Genomic DNA, 22,198 nt, shown 5'->3' on the forward strand with positions numbered 1-22,198 from the left:
GTTCCATTTGTTCCATGAATGAGACTTCGTCGATGACGGTGACGTTTGAGGAGCTCCTCTGAACGAGTTGTATTGCTTCTTTTCCTCCCTCTCCATCTTTCCGAAGTGCACGTTCCCTCACGACCAAACTCTCACGTCTCACGTCTCACGTCAAGCCATGTTGTTTTTATTTACCCTCCTCATCGCTCTCACAGGGAGCGGTAAGTATCCAAGGTCGTTCCCATCGAGTCTCCCGCTTTACTTACTCTCGACGATCTCCTCATTTCCACAGCTCTCGCCGTTCCCGCTACGTCTCTCGAGCGTCGACACCCCGCCTTAGCCGTTACTGAAGCGTTCCGACAATCGCTCGAGAAACGACAAGATTCGACTGTTGGCGTCGTTTCGTCTTATCAAGATTTGTTGAACAAAGCGATCAGGTCGACCCGATCGAATGGGCAATGCTCTTCTGAATGTCGAAACTGGATCGATGTAGTGACGGTAAGCTCCTTCCTTTCGAACCTCGCAAGGTCGTTTCCGTATCTTCATCAGTTTGTGCGAAAGAAAAGAGGAAACTGAAACGCTCGATCCGCTGCTACGGTAACAGGATTGTGCGACAGAGAATAGTTCTTATACCCAGATCGGGGTTTGCGCTTGTGGCGACACTCCTGTTTCCGCGATGACTACCTGTGGAGAATGTGAGTCTCTTGCGCCTTCTTCCGACAATACCCCTAGTCTAACGAAACTGATCCTCCCGCTTCTCGTCCTGCTTCTTAACCCATGCATCGTCAGGCTACGGTGGCGATTCCGAAGAAGACGCCTCGAAATTCTCCACCTTCTGTAGGGAAACTCTCCCGACGATTTCTTCCCTCTCCACCTCATCTTCCGGGCCTTCGACCTCCTCGGTTGCTACTGGTACTCGTACGTCGTCTCCGGCGGTGGCGACTACGGGAACTGCGCAAGGGAGCGGATCGTCGGAGGGATCTGGAAGTGGTGCGGGAAATATTCGAGTTGGGCTAGGAGCGGTAGTCGGAATCGTGGGAGGCGTAGCTGTCGGATTGTTGGCGTAGAAGGACGAAGGAGTGATCAAAGGAGAGTGGTGAGTCGAGAGTCGCGAATGTGTTGTGAGCGTTATTGTTTGCCTCAAGCTTTGTTCCTCTTTGTATATTCCTCACTCGTCCGAGTATCCATGATTCAATTCAATTATCTACTGAAGGGTTTGAACGGCTCAAGTCGTGGTTGAGAGGGAGTCGAGTACCACATCGAGTTCCAACATTGCGTTTTGAGCTCCGGAGCAGAGAGCCAACGGCAAGCTCCACCCTTGCGTATCTTCGCGGTAGTTCTCAGCAACTATACAAGCCGATCCGAGAGGTCGCAGTGAGTGGTAAGAGCCAGACGAATCTCCAAAAGTTCGCTGATCTGAGGTTGACCTTTCTCTACTCGCTCGACTCGATTCAATCATGACGACACCGTTCTTACCACCTGTACCTCCGCCATGGACTGAACATAAAGGTACGTTTCGAGTCTCCTGTTGAATTCAGAGGGAAACAAGTTGGAGTTTAGATCAAGTTCAATAGCTCCTTCGATCTGGAGCGGGGACGCGCGGAGAGCACGTCATTGCGCTATAGTCAGCTTATACTACATCCGACTGCAAGGTGGAAGCGTCTCGACCAGTGACTGACTCGGAACTTCCTCCCTCTCGTCTTCCGATGATGCAGCTCCTGGCGGACAACCTTACTGGTTCAACCCCATCACAAACGTCTCCACCTACACACGACCTCTCGCACCCCCTCCACCTCCCGGTTTCGCGATCGCCGGAGCAGTTCCACCTCCTCCTGCTGGATTCCCCGTCGTTCCTACTTCCTCTCAATTCGCTCCCCCCTTACACTTCTCGAACTCAGCAGATAACCCAGCAGCAGCAGGAGCACCGACGAAGAAGAAAAAGAAAGAGAAACCGAAAGAGAAATTACCGATCGAAGGAACGAGTTGGATTCGAGTGACTACGAATAAAGGGAACGTGTTCTATAATCATAAGGAAACGAAAGAGAGTGTTTGGACCGTACCGGATGAGATTAAGGATCAGGTTGAGGCGTTGGAGAAGAAGGAGAGGGAATTGAGGGAGGAGGAAGAGGCGAAGAAAGTTAGGGAGGAGGAGTTGGAGAGGTCAAGTCAGAGGAAACGGAAAGCTGAGGATCAGGCAGAGAAGGAAGACGTCACGGCGGAACAGGGAGCTGCGGACGATGAGAAAGCGGGAGATGGAGAAGAAAAGGGACAACTCGAAATCGAAATCGAGGGGGTCAACGGAAACGTCCCTTCTGCGGTGCCAACCGAGTCAAAACCCTCAGCTTCGCCTTCTACTGCACCTCCACCAGTCGACGAACCGCCAAAGAAGAAGAAACCGAAAACGAAAGTCGTCAGTTCGATCGAAGAATTGGAGACGGAGGAAGATTGGCAGAGACAAATGGCGGAACAGATGGCGAAAGAAGCACAGGAAGCTGAAGAGAAGGAACGGAAAGAGATGGCGGAAGCTATGAAACCCGACGTCGTTCAGGCGAAAGAACAGACGGAGAAATTGGAAGTCAACCAGATCGAGGCTGCGGCGATGTACAAAGTGAGCTTATTCACTTATGCTTTGTTGGTTTTCCGCTCGTTGACTCGATACTCGATCTCAGGTACTGCTCGAGGAGAAAGATATCAACCCGATGGCTCCTTTCGAAAACGAACTGCCGAAATTCGTCAATGATCCTCGGTACCACGGTACGTCCCGCCTCGCTTGATATTCGTGTCTGGTAGCTCCGACTGACACCTTGCCGTATCTCGCCAGCTGTCAAGTCTCAACGAGATCGAAGAGACGTCTTTGACGAATTCTGCAAAGAGAAGATCCGAGAACGTCGAGCAGCGAAAGCCAAACTAGCGCAAAGCGGTATCAAGGTCGACGTGAGTCGATTCATTTTATCATGCATCGTCTGGAGCTAAACTAATTGATCTGTCGTCTCGCACGGTCCCAAATCCAGCCTCTCGAAGCATATCGAGCTCTTCTATCCTCAACCGTCACTTCAACCCGTACACACTTCAGCGATTTCAAAAAAGCCCACGGCAAAGATTCGCGATTCCGAGAATTCGGGAAGAACGAAGGAGAGAAGGAGAAAGAGTTCAAGAAGTATTTGCGAGATTTGGGCGAGAAGAAACGGGAGGCGGCGGAAAAGGCAGAGAGGGAATTCAAGGAGATGCTGACTGAGGATGGCGAGATTAAGGAAGGGGATAAATGGGCCGACGTGAGTTCATTCTGCGCGACGAGTCGTATTTCGCGAGGCTGATCTTGTTTTTCGACATGCTCGCAGGTCAAGAAAAGACACGCTACAAATCCTCGTTATGCCGCCGTCAATTCTTCCTCACTCCGAGAACAGCTCTTCACAAAATTCCTCTCTTCGCTTTCTTCCTCCTCTCGACCTCAACCCTCGACATCATCCGCTCCCTCAGCCTCGAAACCAACAACATCAACGAAAGAAGACAAGGCTGCAAGAGCAGCTGCGTCGTTACGAGAACGAGAAGAACGAGTCAGGCTCGAAAAGAGCAAAGCGGAACGAAACGCTCAACAAGCGAGAGGTCATCTCGGAAAGGAGGAAGCGGAACGAGAATTCGGTCAATTGCTGATCGATGCAGTGAGAGATCACAAGGTACGTCTTTAGTCTTCTTCGATCGAAAGGACAACTTTTTGCTGACTCAGGACGAGAAAAGGCTCGCTTCGAAGACGTCGAACCGAATCTCTCTCAAGACCCTCGATTCGATCACCCTTCCCTCACGCCTCGTGACAAACGAAGACTGTTTGATCAGCATCTCTCTACTCTTCATCGCAAACGAATTTCCGCGATCGAATCCCTCTTTTCCGAACATGCCCCTCTCCTCAATACTCCATTCCACGATGTCCTTCCTTCGATCTCCGACTCTCCCCACGTCACTCGTCTCTTCGGCTCCAACTTCAACGCACTCGAAGATCTCTACTCTTCGTGGCAATCCCGACGCGCGGTTCAAGCGAAAGACGAGTTCTATCAATTATTGAAAGAATCACCGATTCTCGAACACTGGGGTCGATTGAAGAAGATGGAGAAGAGGGAAGAGGTCAAGTTGATTGGAGAGGAAGGTACGAGGAACGACGAGTCGGATGATGAGGAGACTGGAGTGAGGGAAATGGCAGATCAGGTCGATTTGAAAGCGGTTCATGCGACTCTCAAAGTGAGCCCTCTCTCTCTCAACTCGCCCTAGGATGAGTGTGCTGATTGTTCTTTACGATGAGTAGAACGATAAACGGTACTTGATCTGGAATCATGAACCGGAGAAACGTGAGGAATGGATCGAAGATTACGTCGAGAACAAGTTGACGGCTCCGAAAATGACGGTACATCAACGAGACTAGATCTCTCAAAGTTGCAATCGATATGTCTTTGAGACGATTGAGATTGATTTGGTTGAGAGATACGGCTCGCTAACGATTCGGGTCCAAGCGTTTCGACAGAGGGAAAGAAACGAGGTGGTTTTTTCAAAGATAGAGGGAGTCACGCTACAAGTGTCTATGCTCGGTATTGGGAAATATGAAATGGAAAATGATCAGGAGTCGGGGTGAGTTAGTGAGCCAGCGAGTTTTGGTGATTAAGCGAGTATCTAGAAGCGGGAATAGATTGCTCGTTGACGATTCGAAAGATTCTTTGCAAGGGACGAGGCGGAAGAGGAGTCGCGACCTTGGAGGAGGGACGTAAGGTTTTGTCTCGCTTTCTCGATTTCCCCCTTCAGCTGCATCAAATCGCAAGCGTTGCCCGCCTCTCGTTTTTTCTGTATCTGTGCTTCGATGACCATGATCGACTTCCTGCATTCATCCACCTCGGGGGAGTGCTTGCCGATTCTAACCGTTTCTCTTACTTCTCGGTCCTCCGGCTCGATAACTAGGTACTTCATCCTCTGTTCAAAGCAGAAAGCGTCAGCTGGCACCCTGCGCAAACGACTGAAGGGAGGGGGACTCACGGGATCATCGTAGAAGTAGGCCCCAGTACTAGAATTCCATCGACGGCCAATTAATGTCGATGGCTCATTTCTTGCCGGACAGAACCCTTCGTGTACGGTCCTGAAGGAACTCGTTAGCTCCATCATAACCTTGTCAAATAATACAGTCCACTCACTTGTGAAACGGCCATGTTTCGCAGCAATTAGTGCACATTGGTCGTTTCGACTTGACGCTCGGACGATGAACGTCCACTTGATGCTTCAAAACCCGCTACACCCGAGCGAATCAGACATCCCACGCTTGAAGGTTGAGGGTACGGTAAGCTCACCCATGGCTCGCCCTTGACATCGCACAGCGCGCAGTGATACGTAGTTAGGAATTTCGGAACTGTTTTCCTCTCCAGATCGTACACTTGTTTGATTGCCGACTGAAATGCTCAGATCCGTCAGTCTTATCCTGTCCTGATCGATAGTAATAGGGGGGACTCACCAAGATGGGAACATTTGCGAGGGAACACCAGTCACGGTATTTGTCGTAGAAAACCCAGCCGTCCGGCTCCATCTCGATTCGATTGAGCGGGGATAGGTCGACATGATCCATCTTGAATGGACTGTGAGAGATGGATGGCGGGAGAAAGAGGTTCGAAGAATTCCGGACCCTGCCAAAGTCAGTAGGAGCCTCTGGAAAAAAGTGAAAAACGGTGCTCACGCCTCGAACGGAGCACGTTGATCCAAAGTGACGTCTCCGTACAGGTTCGTGGTCGAGAGGCACAAGCCGCGCTGGACGTAGAACCAATCAGACTCGCAGTGTTGCCGGGGTTCTTAGACGTAGAACTCGTAGAAGCCGTAGAAGCCTAACTAAGGTAGGTAGAATCATGGCATCTAAATCGCTCCTTAGAAGCCTTAGAATTCTCTCCGCGGAGGTAAAGTGTTGGCCTTCCACTTTTGGAGACGCTGATGTTACTCTACAGCTCTGCAGAACACGAGGTCAATTAGCTTATCCGGGAGATTTGAAGCAGCAAAAACCGTACGAAATATTTCTAGAGGAAACGAAACGACGATGAGGAATGTCAAGATGATGCTCTCCCTGCTCCTCGCTCATTTGTGAGCTATTCGTCCTCTGTATCGTGCCTCTTCTGAGCTGGAGAAGCGGAAAGTTGTGGGTAGATGGTCTGAGCTGAGCCAGTTTTCCGTTTCCACGGTGCTCTTTTCGCTGCTAAGTTCAGGTTCGTCAAAAATTCTCTCATCCTTCGCATATAGCTGTGAACCACTTACGAGAGTCTACGAGCAATTTCAGTGCACGTTAGAGTTCTAAGACGTAGACTTTAGGTAGAATGGCCCGAAATTTTCTACCTAAGAAATTCTAATTCTACGGCCTTAGGCGGCAACACAGAATCAGAGTAATTCTAAACGCAAAAGAACCTCAGGAGCTCCAAGACAGCGACGGTACCTCGTTCGTACGCCCGAGTTGCGGCAAGCCGGGACGCCTAACCGGGGGTTGTCAACAAACGCGGTGGATCACCCAGTCGAGATCGTTGCACGGTTCGGAGCAGCGTCGAAGAAAGGCAGAGCTTGGAACGGCGAGGACATTGGGTTACCATACACTTCTCCCCCTCTCTCTTCCATATCCTCCTAAGATACACCTCCGAACGTCATTACTTGTCAGGACATAGATCTCACAGGCCTTGCTTTCGGATTTGTGCGGATTTGTGAGGAGGTGGACGAGGCCAACATCGCGAAATCGTCCCTTCCGGCTGGAGTCGGCTGAAGCCTTCGTACTCTGGTTTAGTAGAAGCTTGTATAGTATTCCATTGTATCGTGAGCTTCACCCGAGGGTCGAGGCTGGTGTAGAAAGGTCGAAAAGTTGCAATGTTGATGAAGCGATCGAGGAAGGGTCATGAGCGCGTTCGTGTATCGATAGCCGCCAGATTGTGACTGATGAGCAGCACATGGTCGAAATCTCGAGCTATCAGGCTGATCAGGTGAAGAGAAGGAGTGGAAAGAGTGAACGCGAATGTTCGTTCCTCTCTTCTGCTCTTCTACCTCACCCGCGATGGCTTCGGATTCGATTCCAGCAGCCAACAGCCCACCGATCTCGCCAGCACTAGACTTCTTTGCAGGAACTATTGCAGGTTCGTTCTCCTCTCCCTTTCTCTCCCCACTTTCTCCCGCTCGAGCGCTTCTCCCAGGACCTCATCGCAGACACTGACGAGTACTCAGGAAGCTCACAGGAGTAGCTAGTCTACTGACGGGTCATCCATTCGACACGAGCAAGCCCCCTTCCTCTCCCCCCCTTGTCCTCGTAATTTTCATTCAACGGTTAACCGAACCTCGTTCCCTCGAGCAGTCAAAGTCAGATTACAGACCCAACCGACAAGAACAGTCTTCGTACCTTCGTTTCCGACTGTCACGGCGAATGGAACTGCAGTATTGAGCGAGACGGCGGTGCAGAAACGGTACAACAGCGCATGGCATGCTTGTACGAGAATCGTCAGAGAAGAAGGGGTGAGTTCGCTCGAATGTCACATGATGACGGAGAAATGAAGTTGACGGTCGATTTGGCTTCGGTGTTGCAGGCAAGAGGGCTGTATAAAGGCGTCGTGAGTTTTCATCCGCGAGCTCGAAACGTCTCTTGATGAGTCTGGTGTGCCGCATGCTAATACTCGATCAGGGGTACGACTCCAGACATCTCCTATGGTACGTCGGAGCGTCCTTCCCTCGTTCGAAGTTGTTTCGTCGCCCGAAAACTCATTTTTTCTCTTTCTTCCCCGTCCTTCCAGCTAGGTATCGCTCTCATGAACGCATCCGTATTCACTTCGTACAAGTACACAATGTCACGAATCTTGCTATCTAGTCCAGATCAAGAACCGACGTTAGGGCAAATCACCATCGCAGGATCCGTCAGCGGAATCTTCACTTCGTTCGTACATTCTTCTCCAACTCTGGTCTGACATTCAAGCTCACAGAGAAGAACGTGTCGATAGATTCATCACGACACCGATAGAGCGTCTCAAGATCCTCCAGCAATCTCATTCCGTCGAATCGACTCGTCAACCCTCTCTCATCTCCCTCCTTCGAACTCATTCCCTCAAATCTCTTTATCGCGGCTTCACTGCGACTCTCCTACGCGATACAGGTTACGGACCCTATTTCCTCACGTACGAATACATCAGTAGAGGAGGTTCATTCGGTTTATTCGATTCTTCGCCACATCGACACAAGATTCATGGTGACTTGAGAGAGGAAGTCGATAGTGAGCTCTGGGGAGAGAAGGATGGCACGGCTCCGACAAGTACGACGAGGATTTTGGTCGCGGGTGGATTGGCAGGGATCGTGGGTTGGGGAATCACGTCAGTCTATCTCTTTCGTTCAGATCTTCGCTTGCAACGCGATGATTCCGGCCGCTCCCGGTCTGTCGAGACTGACGATCCTCTAACCGCGTCACAGTTTCCCGCTAGATGTCATCAAAACGAAAATCCAATCCACTCCCCTTCCGTCACCCTCTTCTCCTCATCCATACGCAACTGTCCGGTCTAGCTTCGTATCAGCCTATCGAGAGGGAGGTTGGCGAGTATTTGTTGCAGGATTAGGCCCGACGCTAGTCAGGAGTGTTCCCGTCAACATGGTCAGTCTTGACTTGACTTCCTCACTCTTTCTTTCGGTTTCTCAGGGGAGCTCTCAACGTACTCTACGAGAGACTGATGTTTCGTGATTTGCACAGGTCACTTTCGCAGTGTTTGAACTCGTCGTTTCAACTTTCCGATAATCCTTTCAGAATTTTCTCTCTCGCATTTTCGCTCGTTCTCGCTCTTCGCAATCGTGAGTAGATGGGATCGTTTTATCTCCCCGAGGGCCGAGTATGAACTCGCTGATGAAATTTCCCGCCTAATCACAGGTTTTCGCAACCGTTGTCCACTGTCGTTCGTTTCGTTTCTACAGATACCCTTTCTTTGTTCGACTGTTGTTTACCCCCTCGCTCTTCGCACGCTGTACCATATCTCTTCTCGTGGCTCGATCACTGAGCACTGTCGATATCTATCTATTCCTTTCGTTATTGTCGCTCTTGTTCGCAACGTTACCCGTTTCTTGCTTCTCGCTCTTCGATGACGCTCAAATGACACGACGTTACGCAGTCAACTTGTTAACCAATATATGAAATAGGATACAAACATTCGAGCTATCTACAACCCCTCACAAGACAGAACAAGAACTAGTCCCAGCCTGAATTATCCTTCTGTCTTCTTTCACCCTCGCAAGCGACTACATCACCAACGAAAACACGCCGAGGACACCGATCACCATTCCTGTCACTCCGATGGGAGCGTAGAGTGCTGATGCACCACTGTGATTGTCGTTGTTCGAGTTTGAAGTGGAAGAAGGGAAAATCGTTGATGAGGTTTGAGTTGCGGCGAGAGCAGCGAGGGTCGAGCTTGCTTGATTACAGAAGGAAGAGAAACCTATTTGACGAGACATCCTTGTCAGTGAAGCGATAGAGAGAGAGAGAAACTAGGAAGAACGAACGGTTCGCATTCGCTTTGACGTTGTTCGAAGAGATGCCTGTTCATACCATACGATCATTCTAACAGCGCCGGCTTGCAGGAGAAGTATCACTAGAGAACTCACAATCGGTACAGGCGTTCATGACTTCCAAACTAGCTGCCGAGCAGATACATCCAGCGATCGCTGCCGAATCTTCTTTTTCGCTACAGATCTACTTCCCTCGACAACTAGTCAGCCTTCTGAGATCCTCAAGTGAGCAAGAGAAAGTTGGGACTGACTTGAGCGAAATGAATGAACCCAGCACACGTCGAATTCGAAGAACAAACCCCTTGACCTTTGACCGCTTTACTCGCTGAACTCGCCAATGCCATCACGGAGCTTTCTAGTGAAGACGCGGGGGAGTCATCGGAAGTACCGGACCCTCCTCGACGAAAGAGTTGGGAGGAACGAGTGGGCTCGATGGAATGAGGCGGTAGGTCGTCCGAATAGGCGAGCGAAAGGGAGAAGAGAGCTGCAAAACACGTCGAGGTGAGCAGCTGGATCGTGAGAGGCAAGACGAGACGGGAACTTACTTGAGAGGAGAAGAGACGCGAATGCGAAAGAACGCATTTTTGGAGAGAGACGAAAGTAACGAGTGTGAGATAGAAAAACGAGTGTGAAAAGTCGACGGAGGCTCTTTCCGAACGATGGATGCCAAGTGAGATATACGAGTTACGACTGGAGATGGATGGAACAGAACAAGAAAGAAAGAACCCAAGAGAGAGAAAGGAAACGCGCGAAAGAAATCGTTACCCCCTGGCATTCTTCGATTCGCTCGCAGGAAAAGAAGAAGCGGTTCACGCTTGGTTCGGGTGAGAGGTGGACTAGATCGGAATCGTTAGGAGTGATTGACGTGTCGACTGTGTGAGAGTCGGAATTTGCGAGGACTTGGAGCGGGAAAGGAAAGCTTGGTCTCGTCGAAGAAAAAGCCAAAGAAGAAACGGGGATGAAATGATCACTTAACTGCAACTATTGACAATCATATCATATCCAAGCGCCTTCAAGCCTCGAGATCCTCACTCAGTACACCCTTGTCGCCGGCGAAAAAGCTCTTCATTCGTAGTATTGTTGTTCCCCCGTCGAAGCATCTCCGTAACCGTACCCTTGCGCTCCTCCTCCTTGCTCGTATGTAACATCTTGAGGCTGTCCCACAACGAATGATGCCGACTCTTGTCCTCCTCCTCCTCCGTTCGAATTATCCGTGCTCGGAATCGTTCCTCCCATTCCTCCCATCGCTCCTCCTTGGACCATCCCAGGCATCCCCATCCCCATTCCCGGATTCATCCCCATCCCCATTCCTCCCCATCCAAACATGGCCACTGCAGAAGGCATACACAGACTATTAACGTCCGACATACTCGGCGTTTCACCCCTCTGTTTCTGAGCGACAAAAAACGGATGACTCGATCGGAGAACCTCGACGAAGGCGGACCACGAGTCGGGAGAAGAAGCGGAGAAGGTGACAGGGTTGTAAGGAACGGGATTCGATGGTTCGGAGGGAGTTGACGTGTGTTGGAAAGGTTTCTTGGTGGGAGGTTCAGAGGAAGAAGGCTCGAAAGCTTGGGAAGGAGCGAGATGAGATGAGGGCGAGACAGGTCGTTCGGGGAGAGGAGCTCGAGCGTCGGGAGGTAAAGGAGCTCGAGAAGATTCTGAAACTGGAGCTGAAACGTTTGAGGTATCGTTGTAATCTCCTCCTCCTCCTTGGTAGAATCCGTCGTCTTGTCTGTATACTTCACCGTCATCGATTCCGGCGATTCCATAATCCGGTTCCTCCTCCGCTTCCTGTTGGTATTTTCGTTTTCGCTCGTCACCTCCGCGTTGATCATTTCGGTCTTCCCATCGTTTCGAAGGCGGTTGATCGTAGTCTTGTGAGTTTGAGTGTCGGCGGGATTCCCAGTCACCTCGAGATTGCTCCTGAACGTAACCGTTTCGTCCTCGCCTGTCCAAATTTCCTCTTTCTCCTGGGTTCTCGTGCTCTCTGCGATACCCTCCCCCGTCCCGAGTTTGATCCCTATCGTAACCTCCTCTCGCCCCTCTTCCTCCCTGCGAACCCCTTCGTTCTCCTTGTCGGCCGTTGTCTCGCTCGGCGTTTCCCCTAAAGCCCTGATTTCTCTCTCGATCTTCCCATCCTCCTCGACCACCTCCGCCGCCGTCTTGTCTTCCGCCTCGTTCCGGTCGATCGTTGGACCCATAAGACGCTTGCCCTTGACTACCATGAGCTTCGTAAGGGTCGTAATCTCGCGCTTGAGAATTGTAATCGTTATTCGTGTTCATGTTCGAAGCGAAAGAGGAAGAAGGGGGTTGATAGCCGTGATATCTGCCAGCATCGATTTCGTTGTTGTTGTTCGTAAACGAAGGTGGAGGAGGAGGAGCAGCGGAGGCGGTATTATAAGGGATTTGAGAGGGATTTGTAAAAGATGAGGGAGGATAGGTTTGTTGCGAAGGGTAGGAAGGTTGAGGTACGGGTATAGGGTCATCGATAGGGAAAGCTTTGGGTCTACCGAGTCGATACAAATGTCAGTACGAACCCTCGCAAAACGCGATAAGCGAGAGAGAGATCGCGAGTTCTTACCCTCCCTGAGCTTCGGCCAAAACTCTCTGAATCATCAATTCTTCTTCTTCCCTCTTCTTCTGTTCTTTGACAGCTTCACTCGGTTCTGCAGATTGGGTCGATTGAAGCAAGGCGAGAACGTTGGCGGGAATCGGGATGGCCGCTGAAGTCGAAGGAATCGGTTGAGACGGTGCTAGTGAACGGAGGGAAACAAGAGAAGCAGAACGATTCAGCATACATGATCTTTTGACTCTCTGAGGGGGCTGAAGAATGAGAGAAAGAATGTGGGGTTCCATTGCGAAGAGTCTTTTTCGACGAAAAAGACAAAGGGTTTTTCATGGCTACGACGACTTTGTCTAGATCGAGAAAAACGAGCAAGGTGGTGCTTCCCTTCGAATAGGGAATTGTCGGTTCTGTCGGGTCGAGTCGATATTCCGAAAGAGCAAGAGCGAAAAGTCGGACGTTGGGAGGAAGAGGGGAGGAATGAAGTTTGATCGCGAGATACTGAAAGCCAATCTTACCTGGACTGAGTGAAGGACCTGTAGGAGACATCGCTGGTGCGAGGGGACTTCCCTTGCCTTGACCGCTGCTAGAAGGAGCCGACGTCGTCGAAGCTAGAAGCTTCGTGCCGAGTCGAGCCAAAGCGGTCGAGTTGAACGTTCCGGCTTTCGTCCAGATGTCGAGTACTTTCCTAACTTTCTCCTGTGACAGATCGAAGAGAGGGCCGAGTGAGTTGGAGCGCGAGGGAGAGGAGAATGATGAAGTAGGAAAACGTACGCGATGTTCTACTGGAGCGTTCTCCCAAACGTCGAGTACGATCTTGCCCAATAGTCCTTCGAGCTTCTTCAAGAAAGTCCCGCAAGTTCCACTCCCTCCACCGGCTGGAGTTTCATCTTTCGGAGTTGTCGAAGCAGTCGATTCGGGTGCTTTCGATTTCCCTTCCTTCTTGTATTGTGATCGAGTTCCCCTAGCTATCGCATCTATAATATACAGGGAGGTGAGCTTGTGAGAGGGAGTCGCTTTTTTGTGGTGTCGATACAGCAACGTGATCAATTCCGTGTCCTTCTGTAAGGAATGCCCCGCTATTACTGTCAGCGATTTGCAGATGAGATAGTAGGACTTGGAGTACTCTTACTGTCACGTTTGCTAGAGCGGATTTGACGATAGAGTCGACTGATGAAGATGAGAGTTTGTTTTTCTGAATCAAAGACTTGACTTGCGAGTCGAGCGACTGTATAGAAGTGACTATGAGCTTGATTGTGGAGTTCTGAAGTGTTGGAAGCTCACCTCGAGCGACATGTTGAGGTGGAAGGGAATGGGAGGAAGGAGAGAAACGTGATGCTCGGGTTCACCTCTACCACCGCTCACCGTATTGTTCCGACCGCTCAGAATGTAGCTAGATAACTCAAGAGGCCGTCAGACATATCGCTCCTCGGTTCCCGGTTCAACCGAATCCATTTATCTATCTCTTCCTCGTCCTCGCCGCGCCGTCGCCGTCGGCAATCGGACTCAACACGCGGTCCAACGCTTCAGATGTGTATAGGACAGCAGATGTCTGCTGACTGAGGCGGGAGTCCGAAGGCGTGGTGGATCTAGCCGCGACTTAGCTCACCTGAGGCTGTCTCTCCGAGTCTTTGTTTCGCGCAATCGGGACGGCTTTCTTATGTGTCATGCCAACTGGGCCTCCATGAACCGAAGAAGGCGAGAAACCTGTCTGGAACATGTGGGCAGGACTCGCCTCAATGCGGAACAAATCGAACCGTTGTTCACGCCTTTCGTGAAACGTTCTCTTCCCCTTCCTCCTGCTCTGGCTCACTGCTCCTCTCGCTCTGAACGCTGAAGATGACTGCTCGATATGATAAGTACCCGTATTTGCATGCACGTCTTTTTACTCAGTTCTAAGCTAATCTTCTATTCCTCCAGCATCCTCAACGCTTTTTCCAATTCTCCCTCCGTATCCACCTCCCAGATCCACTTCATCCTCGCCTCCAAGTTCTCCTTGATCTTCTCCCAATCATCCCCTGCAACCGGATCCAACAACTCATACAGCATTCCCGCTTCATCCGATGTTTTTTGGATCCGTTGCGAACGAGGTTGTCGGATTGACTCGTAGATTCGGAGAGCTTTTTGTATTGCGGCGGGACGGGAAGAGAGGGGAACGGAGGAGACGAGAGGGGAGGCGAGGAGACGGGAGAGGAAGAGAGAGTCTTCGACGGCGGCGCCGGCGCCGGAGCCTTGATGAGGTGTTGTAGCGTGAGCCTGCCGTCGAGTCAGAGAAGGTCAATCGCTGGCTCGGTTTCCAAATGAGCAAGGGCCGTGACTTACGGCATCACCGATCAATACGACTCCATCGTCGACTGCAGTCTGAATGCAAGACAGCTTGAATATTCCCCATATCGAAGCGCTGTCAATAGCCTGCACACTCAACGTCATCAGACTGAATCCTGTAGCTAAGACTGATGGGGAGAGAAACGCACTCGTAACAGTTTCTTGCAAGGTTCGTTGAATTGAGCGAAATCTTCCATCATTTCTTCTTTCGGGCGAGCTTCACTCCACGGTCCCGTATGATCACCTAGCTTGGCATGTTCTGGATCTCGAACGAAGCCGACCTGAGAAAGAGGGAAGGTTAGCAGCTGACTTCGTCTGCAGAATGAGCACGGAGCGGAACTTACGATATTGATCAACTCACCGTTTCGAACCGGGAAATGCTGTGATGCCAAGAGACGTCAAGTACGACCAAGGTAGCTTTAAGACGACTCCGAACTCACGAGAATATGTCGACCTTTCCCACAATGCATCATTTTATCACTCGCCTCCTCTCCAAACGCCTCTACGAACTCACTCCTCTTGATCAAACCTCTCCAGGCGATCCATTCCGAATAAAACGCTTTCTGTCCTCGCAGATCTAACCCTTTTCGACCGTACATACAGGCTCGTAACGAGGATTTGATGCCGTCGGAACAGATTACGACGTCGGCTTCGACGGGAGAGAGGGAAGGATCGTAGAAGTGGAGAGTGACGCCGGAACCGGAGGCGGAGGGCTCGTAATGAGTTGCTCGATGCTTGAAGTGAGCGATTGAGGAGGGAAGTTGTTGGATCAATTGGTCGAGGAAATCGGCACTACGCATCGTCGGATCGCGCATTCAGCTTGTGGCCATCGCAAGAGAGCATCGAGTAAGACTCACCGATGAACGTTCCCTCTCGCGGCGTCGACCCCCGAAATCGTTGCGAAATGTTTTCCCTCCAATTCTTTCTCGTTTTCGTTCTGAGCGTCCCCAATTCGATACTCGAACCAGACTTTCGAGTCCTTCCCTACCGGCCCCGCGACTTTATCTAACGCTTCACCGCATCCGATCAACCGGAGAGCTCGTTGTGCGTTTGGACCGAAAGCTACTCCCGCTCCGATTTCTCCGAATTTCGAGGCGGATTCGAACACGGATAAAGAGAGGTTCGAGGAGTGTTGTGTGATTTGGTGGTGGATTGCTAGCGCTGTTGTTAAGCCGGCAATACCTACGAGAACGAGCGAGTTCGGTGAGCTGAGCCTGAGAAAGTGGGGATTGAGGGAAGAGAGATGATGGGCTTACCTCCTCCGACGACTGCGATTCTCAAAGGTGGCGGCGTTTCTTCAGTAGACATTTCGAGTGATTGCGTGAGTGGAAAGGAAGAAGAAGGATTTCGATTCCCCGCTTGTAACCGAACTTCCCAAGGCGAGCATCGACGACGACTCTCTTGACGCCTCCGTTCCGCGCTCGTACTAGCCACTCATCAACCACCCCGTCTGAATCCTTGTTGACTTCCTTCGCCCTCCATCGCCCGATGACATCTTCGACTTCCCCTCCTCAACATCTCCTCGATCTCCTTACTCCCCTCTACTCCCCCGATACTGAGTTCGTACTGAAGCCTACTTCATCTCGCAACAAGCGCGAATCGTTCATCTCACCTTCCGCTGCCTCATCGATTCGATACCTCTACAAAACTTCATCAATCTCGAAAGCTGAACAGTTGCGAGGCGAAGCTGAGAGTTTGCGATGTATGGGAGAAGCTTGTCAGGAGTTGGTACCGAGATTGATTGGATCTGGAGAGTTGAGTGCGGAGGAAGGAGAGGAGGGTGAAAAGGAGTTTTGGATGTTGACTGAATGGCACAGTGAGCTCCCTTCTGCCGCAGTCTGTATGTTGAGCTGTCGATTGACGAGTCTGTACGTGGTAGAACAGACCTATCACATCTCTCGAAGGAAGAAGACGAGATTCGATTAGGGAAGCTTTTAGCGAAAATGCACAAACACCGCTTTGACTCTGCTCAGAAAGGCTTCGGATTCCCTGTACCGACATACTGTGGAGTAACGAGGCAGGACAATGACGGCGAGATTCGAGATTGGGCAAAGTTCTGGAGTGAAAAGAGGATTGGGAGTTTGGTCGAAAGGATTCGAGATCCAGAGATTGACGAATTGGCGAAGCAGGTCCGGGACAGGTGAGTCCACGAGTTACTACGGATCTGCTGATGGCGAGGAACTAACCGTTGCCCTCGTTCCGCATCGCATCGCAGAGTGTTTCCGAATCTACTGGGCAAGCTCAAAGACGTTCAACCTTCGATCTTGCACGGTGATCTATGGGTACGTTCTCTTCCTTCGTGACGGTCATACCTCGAAATGTCTGACTCTGACGAGGCCGAATGACTGATTTCAGTCAGGAAACGTTGGATTCTCAGAAAATCGCCAAGGTCCAGTTATTTTCGATCCCTCGTCTTATTACGGACATTCAGAAGCAGAGTGAGCGCCCTTCGTCTTGTTTCGTTTCTCCCCCAGCTCTGACTGACTGATCTGGTCGAGTAGTCTCGGAATGACTCGCATGTTTGGAGGATTTTCGAACACGTTCTACGAGAGTTACCACGAAGAACTACCGAAGACTGAACCCACCGAGGAATACGAAACGAGATTGGACTGCTACGAACTGTATCATCACCTGAATCACATGCTCATGTTTGGCGTGAGTCGTATCTCTTAGCGAAGAAGCGGGTTTCTCTCTCGCAAGTTCGGAAAACTGACGATACGGTTTCGTGTCTGTTTGCGAGTAGAGGAGCTACAAAGGTGGAGCAGTCAGGTTGATGAAGAAGCTACTGGAATGGGCGAATACGAACGGATTCTAGGGTCGAATTTCGCACTTTCAAACTCTAATTCAAATTGGCCTGCTCGAACGAGGTCCGAAGCGGACATCGACGAAACAGGTTCATCGCTCACGTTAGACTCTCGCATGGGGAAAGTTTGTGATCAGAAACCGTTGAAGACAATTCTCAAAGACAAAATTCAGAGGAAATCACGATAAACTAGACGTTTACGAGAGCTTAACGAAGGGGCAGACAGTTTGGAGAGAGAAGCAGCTAAAGGATCAGAATGAGGGGGCTCGGGAGGGCAAAGAGGCTTCGGGGGGTTGGAAAGCTCGTTGATAAGCTCTCCGAGTTTGTTAATTTCTGATTCGTGGAGTGCTTGAGTGTATTCTGACAACATATGAACATCGTTCGGAAGATCTGCTAAGTCCTTTTTGTACAACGCGACCTGTATCTCCGCACCCGTTAAGAGTTGAAACTTTCGCTCAGCATGAACCGCGGTCAAAGCCTCTGGAGTTTCGATGCAGAAGATGTTCTCGACTCGCTGTTGACAGTTTCCGTGCGTCAGCAGCGGTACGTTGCAGATGTAGAACGAGAACTTATAACATACGGGATCCTCGTACTCGAATTTGAGTTTGTTCTGTGACCACTTTCGTCCGGCGAGCTGTTTGTCGGTCCCCACATGCTTCTTCGGGCAACAATGGGCTCTGTGATAGGCGCTGGGAGCCTCCTTGAGGCTGAATGAGCGCTGAGCTAGCTCCGGAACCGGAATAAACTCACATAGAGCCCCAAGAGGTGAAACACTCTGTACACGGAAGCTTCCCGATTCCTGGCACGTGATAGCTCCTCGCATGTTCCCTGACATCCTATCACGAGAATAGCGCACACTGTCAGATCAGCGCAGGAAGAAGACATCGCTTGAGACTTACTCGGGTTGTATCTGCAGAATACAGGCAAAATCTGCAATGCATGGTGTTGAACCCTTCCGGAACTTTCGACCCGTACACCTCTTTGTAGAGGTCTTTGATTGTTGACTGTATCGTTGCTTGGATCTGTCAGTTACGGGGACGACGCGGCGAATTGGGACAAAAGAGACGCACGAGACGATCTGTGGAACTCCACCACACCTTCTCTCTGGCATCACCGATGCATCGCCACTTGTGGACACTAGGCTTGTAGATGATCTGACCAAGCGGCTCGAACCGGTTCCTCATAGTGATTGTCGAGGTTTCAGAGAAAGAGAAAGAGCAAAGAGGTTGAGCCCCTTCGATTTGGGGTCCTCCTTCTGAGCAAGATCCGTCTCCTCGGTAAGTCCGGAGCTGATTCACACAATGAGATCAGTGCGAATTGATAGGGATCGAGCTTTGTACGTCAAGAGAGAGTGTGTGCGGAGTGGATCGAAAAACGAATAGTTGGTGGCGACGAGTGGTCGACAACACAATCAGCAGAGCGGTCAACAGAGCAGTCCACAGAGCAGAAGACCTCGAGGTCGGAGAAGTTGGATCGTTCGAAGGTTTAAGAGCAGGACCAAAGCGAGAGAAGCTGACGTGCGGCAACACGACTTAGCCCTCCATTCTTCCTAGCTCATTGTTCGGCTCTTGTCCTCATTACCGTACTGTTCGGCCAAGTCAAGGATCAGTCAGTCGTGAGAGCACAGAAGAGACGAAAGTAGGAAGAACTCACACTTACTCGAATCGAGCGAGTCCGTTCGCGAGCCAAGAGCCTGTTAACAGTCTCATCTAGCTGTCTAAACCTATCGAGGTTACAAGCGAGTCGTTGTCTCCTTCAAGCCGTTGATGAATGACGACAGGATCGATCAATCGTCGAGAACCGCTTCGGGGTGTCAGGCGAGATGCTCTGAGGGTAACGATAGGTGCTGAGAGTATAATAGAGAGTGACCTTGAGTTATTCGACAGAGTCGAGGACGAGGAAGAGTGCAAAAGAGATGAGAGTTTTCGCTCGACCTCTTGCCCTTCTACCACTCACTCGCCATCTTACAAAGTCGCTGGGACAATCTGCAAGAAGGCTCAAGATCGGCTGCCGACTTGCTCTGAAGCCACGGACGCAATCAACGCTCTCCAGCCGACTTCGAATCAACAACCTCTCTCTTCCCTCCTCGGCAGAACACACAACAGACCCGAGAACAGTGGAGAAGACTGAAAGTTGTCTATATGGCTTGGATGCGCCAACGGGCAGCTACATAGCGCTGAGGGGAAGAAACACCAAGGGATACAGGCTTGAAATTTCGAACTCTGCTTCGAATCCTCTCTACTGCTTCGGTCGATGCTTCCTGTAAGTCTTCAATGAGATTAATGGAGGCATATCATGGGCTGAGTGGGTTTCAATGATAGCGCGAGACAAACAACGGGTCAGTCTTCTTCAAAAGTCTCAATCTGTTCGCGCTGATTTCTGTTCATTGTCTAGCTTAGTTGAAGCGTTGATCTGACAGCGAGCGTGAGTTGTGTCTTCCCAACTTGCGGAGCTATCCTGATGGTCGGGTCGAAGTCGCTGTCCTCGAGGTTCCTTCCTCTTGAAATCGCACAACAAGACGTCGACTCGTTCGCAGACTCTGCTCATTTCCCATCAGCTTCGGCTACTATTCCCATCGGCTTCGACTACTAATCCCATCAGCTTCAACTACTATTAGAGATCAGACTTGCTTTGGCATTCCTGCAATCCCTCTCAAGGCGAGCCCTAGACCGTGCAAGCTAGTCGGAGAAGTGATCTGTTTGACTTGCTTCGGATCCCTCGACTTTGATTACTGTCCATGTAAGTTGACTCGATGCTCTCAATCTCTGTCGGATGCAGCGATTATCATCAGGGTTGCGCAGAGTCTCGAGCAGCGAGTTTGCGAAATTTAGACTGATCGACCTCAGCTTCGAAAGCCTCTCGCGATTCGCCCTCACAGCCACCAAAGCAAGGATCAGTCGAACGAGTGGTCACGAAACCTGTGTGAAAGGAGGTTTCTGAAAGAAGGAAAGACTCTACAAATTAGAAAAGAGGACAAAGTCTACAGGAGATCGCGATAAACTAGACGCTTACGAGCAGTCAACAAGGGAGATGACACCTTCGAGAGCGACGCAGCGGGGTGATCAGAAGGGGCATGGGACTTGGTTCGCTTTCTCTTTTTCGCAGCGACTTGAGGAGGGTGAAGGGCGTTCTTGAGCTCTGTGATTCGCTTTTCGCACTCTTTGATCTGCTCCTCGTACAAAGGGACATCCTGCCACTGATCGAAGTGCACGCATGCCTTTGTCCACTTTCCTGTGAGAGTTGCAAGCTCTGCTTGCCAAAGCGGCTCCAATTCCGTCCTTCGCGCGAGATTGACCGCGTGTTGCGCCTCTTCAACCTTGATGCAGAACAATCTCTCGATGTTCTACCCGCAGTCTCCATACATTGTGAGCATTCGATCAAAGTTCGAATAGAGAGGAAGCAGAACCTCGGACTTACATCATCTTCGTACTCGTACTTGAGCTCTTGATTCCAAGTTCGACCAGGGAGCTCTTGAGCCGTCGCAGCAGGATTCGCGGGGCATTTTTTCCAATGTTCCTTACTGATACAGCATCGACGGTCAACAAGAGTTCTGGAGTGTAGGGATCCGAAAGAACAGTTCTCACATCTCTCGCGGCCAACAGATGAAGCACTTGGGGCAGACTTTTCTTCCGTCTTTTGGTGTGTGACTATTTCTTTCGTGATCGATAACTCGCTAGACGAGACGTTGGGCATGTGGAGAGTGTCAGCGTGACGTCGGAAGAAAAGAGTGAAGACGAGCGATACACACGTCACGACGTGCCGCGTAGAGGCAGGAGTCGCAATGACATTGGTCGAATCCGGGTTTGGCATAAGTTGTACGCTTCTTTCACTATCCTCTGCGAGTAGACATAATCCTTAAGCATTCTCCACATCAGGGTATCTCGACAGAGAGGGACTCACGACGCAACTTCGAAAATCAGATGCAGGTCTTCCTCCGTGATCCTTGGGATAACATACCCATCTTGAATTCCCACCTTCTTTGATGAAGTGGACAAGTTTGAGAGGCTCAAATGGGTTGTCGGTGGCCTCGGACATGGCGAAAGTTGGCGGCGGGAGAAAAAGGGAGAGGAAGAAGAAGAAGACAGAGAGCGAGTTCAAGCCTCGTCGAATTGGCTCGCTCCTTCTGTTTCCGCAAAGATCGTTTCCAAGACGCACGTAAATCCGAAGTCGTCCAGACGAGATCAGTGCGAATTGAGGGGGATCGAGCTTCGTCCATCCACGAGGACGTGAGTTTCGAGTGGGTCCACTCTCGAGCTTGAGCGTTGAGATCGATTCCAAGCAGGGAGCAGAGTAGAGAGATGATAACGAAGCAGCGTGCTCGTTCACTCCAGGTCGTGAGGAAAATGAAAGCGAGGGGGACTCGCCGATAAAGCCCAATTGAATCTGCTCTCGTCCCGCTTCGCTCATGTGCAGCTCGAATATGATCTACCGATCACGCAAAGCTAAGTTCAAGCAGCCTCGTAACAGCCGGAGAGTGGAGAGAAAATCAAAGGGAAGGAGAATTCACATTTCTCCGATTCAAACCAGTTCGTTCCCAAGCTCAGAATCTGTTCTGAAGCTCCTCTAGCGATACGACTTCACCACTACTGCGAATGATTCGTTGATTGGCCTCGAGATTGTTCGTGTAGCGACTGGAGATGAGAGAATCGTTCAGTCGTCGGGAACCACCCGGAGCGATCCCGAAAGGTATTGGAGCGGTAGTACGTATTCTTGGAATTGGGTACTGGGTAGATTAGAGGTGATCGCGAGAGCGTTGGGGTGGGAGAGGTCAAAAAGAGATGAGAGTTTCGATCGAGCTCTCTTGCCTCTTCCACTCACCCTTCGCCAAGATGAATCGCTGAATCCACCACGCAAGTCTATGGGATCACTCACGGACGAGAAGAATGCAGCCGATTCTCTCTGGCCGACCCCGAATCGACCAATCTCCCTGTTTGCGCTTCGACAGCACGCCTAACACATCAGAAGGGCCCTTGGAGTACGTATGAGACCTTTCTCGGACCGTAGAG

The 22,198-nt window shown here is 50.8% G+C and overlaps 8 protein-coding genes across 8 annotated transcripts; 4 read left to right on the top strand and 4 right to left on the bottom strand.

Annotated features, from left to right (window-relative positions):
- Positions 1 to 157: 157 nt before the first annotated feature.
- Positions 158 to 1,046, top strand: JCM6883_005653 (uncharacterized protein; the record flags this gene model as incomplete). The annotated part of the gene is made up of 4 exons (XM_076634328.1): positions 158 to 200; positions 272 to 477; positions 584 to 674; positions 769 to 1,046. 4 exons carry the CDS (start codon positions 158 to 160, stop codon positions 1,044 to 1,046), a joined length of 618 nt encoding a protein of 205 aa, XP_076485687.1.
- Positions 1,047 to 1,436: 390 nt separating this feature from the next.
- JCM6883_005654 (uncharacterized protein) lies at positions 1,437 to 4,390 on the top strand (the record flags this gene model as incomplete). The annotated part of the gene is made up of 8 exons (XM_076634329.1): positions 1,437 to 1,488; positions 1,695 to 2,587; positions 2,649 to 2,733; positions 2,801 to 2,913; positions 2,991 to 3,251; positions 3,318 to 3,653; positions 3,715 to 4,209; positions 4,274 to 4,390. The coding sequence occupies 8 exons, from the start codon at positions 1,437 to 1,439 to the stop codon at positions 4,388 to 4,390; spliced, it is 2,352 nt and encodes a 783-aa protein (XP_076485688.1).
- Positions 4,391 to 4,635: 245 nt separating this feature from the next.
- On the bottom strand, positions 4,636 to 5,572 carry JCM6883_005655 (uncharacterized protein; the record flags this gene model as incomplete). The annotated part of the gene is made up of 5 exons (XM_076634330.1): positions 4,636 to 4,929; positions 4,993 to 5,020; positions 5,148 to 5,242; positions 5,301 to 5,399; positions 5,462 to 5,572. 5 exons carry the CDS (start codon positions 5,570 to 5,572, stop codon positions 4,636 to 4,638), a joined length of 627 nt encoding a protein of 208 aa, XP_076485689.1.
- A 1,452-nt stretch (positions 5,573 to 7,024) lies between these two features.
- JCM6883_005656 (uncharacterized protein) lies at positions 7,025 to 8,737 on the top strand (the record flags this gene model as incomplete). The annotated part of the gene is made up of 9 exons (XM_076634331.1): positions 7,025 to 7,103; positions 7,203 to 7,241; positions 7,319 to 7,476; positions 7,548 to 7,571; positions 7,657 to 7,668; positions 7,752 to 7,891; positions 7,956 to 8,321; positions 8,419 to 8,596; positions 8,693 to 8,737. 9 exons carry the CDS (start codon positions 7,025 to 7,027, stop codon positions 8,735 to 8,737), a joined length of 1,041 nt encoding a protein of 346 aa, XP_076485690.1.
- A 494-nt stretch (positions 8,738 to 9,231) lies between these two features.
- PST1 (Pst1p) lies at positions 9,232 to 9,842 on the bottom strand (the record flags this gene model as incomplete). The annotated part of the gene is made up of 4 exons (XM_076634332.1): positions 9,232 to 9,428; positions 9,493 to 9,528; positions 9,595 to 9,682; positions 9,750 to 9,842. 4 exons carry the CDS (start codon positions 9,840 to 9,842, stop codon positions 9,232 to 9,234), a joined length of 414 nt encoding a protein of 137 aa, XP_076485691.1.
- Positions 9,843 to 10,563: 721 nt separating this feature from the next.
- On the bottom strand, positions 10,564 to 13,360 carry NRD1 (Nrd1 complex RNA-binding subunit; the record flags this gene model as incomplete). Its single annotated transcript, XM_076634333.1, has 6 exons — positions 10,564 to 12,007; positions 12,083 to 12,254; positions 12,583 to 12,763; positions 12,839 to 13,126; positions 13,197 to 13,292; positions 13,349 to 13,360. The coding sequence occupies 6 exons, from the start codon at positions 13,358 to 13,360 to the stop codon at positions 10,564 to 10,566; spliced, it is 2,193 nt and encodes a 730-aa protein (XP_076485692.1).
- A 612-nt stretch (positions 13,361 to 13,972) lies between these two features.
- JCM6883_005659 (uncharacterized protein) lies at positions 13,973 to 15,697 on the bottom strand (the record flags this gene model as incomplete). Its single annotated transcript, XM_076634334.1, has 7 exons — positions 13,973 to 14,320; positions 14,387 to 14,476; positions 14,539 to 14,670; positions 14,734 to 14,769; positions 14,830 to 15,181; positions 15,247 to 15,571; positions 15,646 to 15,697. 7 exons carry the CDS (start codon positions 15,695 to 15,697, stop codon positions 13,973 to 13,975), a joined length of 1,335 nt encoding a protein of 444 aa, XP_076485693.1.
- Positions 15,698 to 15,877: 180 nt separating this feature from the next.
- On the top strand, positions 15,878 to 17,204 carry JCM6883_005660 (fructosamine kinase family protein; the record flags this gene model as incomplete). The annotated part of the gene is made up of 6 exons (XM_076634335.1): positions 15,878 to 16,229; positions 16,274 to 16,529; positions 16,605 to 16,671; positions 16,745 to 16,827; positions 16,891 to 17,044; positions 17,133 to 17,204. The coding sequence occupies 6 exons, from the start codon at positions 15,878 to 15,880 to the stop codon at positions 17,202 to 17,204; spliced, it is 984 nt and encodes a 327-aa protein (XP_076485694.1).
- Between the last annotated feature and the right edge of the window lie 4,994 nt (positions 17,205 to 22,198).

This window comes from Sporobolomyces salmoneus (genome assembly GCF_050403485.1).
Source record: "Sporobolomyces salmoneus JCM6883 DNA, S_salmoneus_JCM6883_v1_ctg57, whole genome shotgun sequence".
NCBI classification, from domain to species: Eukaryota; Fungi; Basidiomycota; class Microbotryomycetes; order Sporidiobolales; family Sporidiobolaceae; genus Sporobolomyces; species Sporobolomyces salmoneus.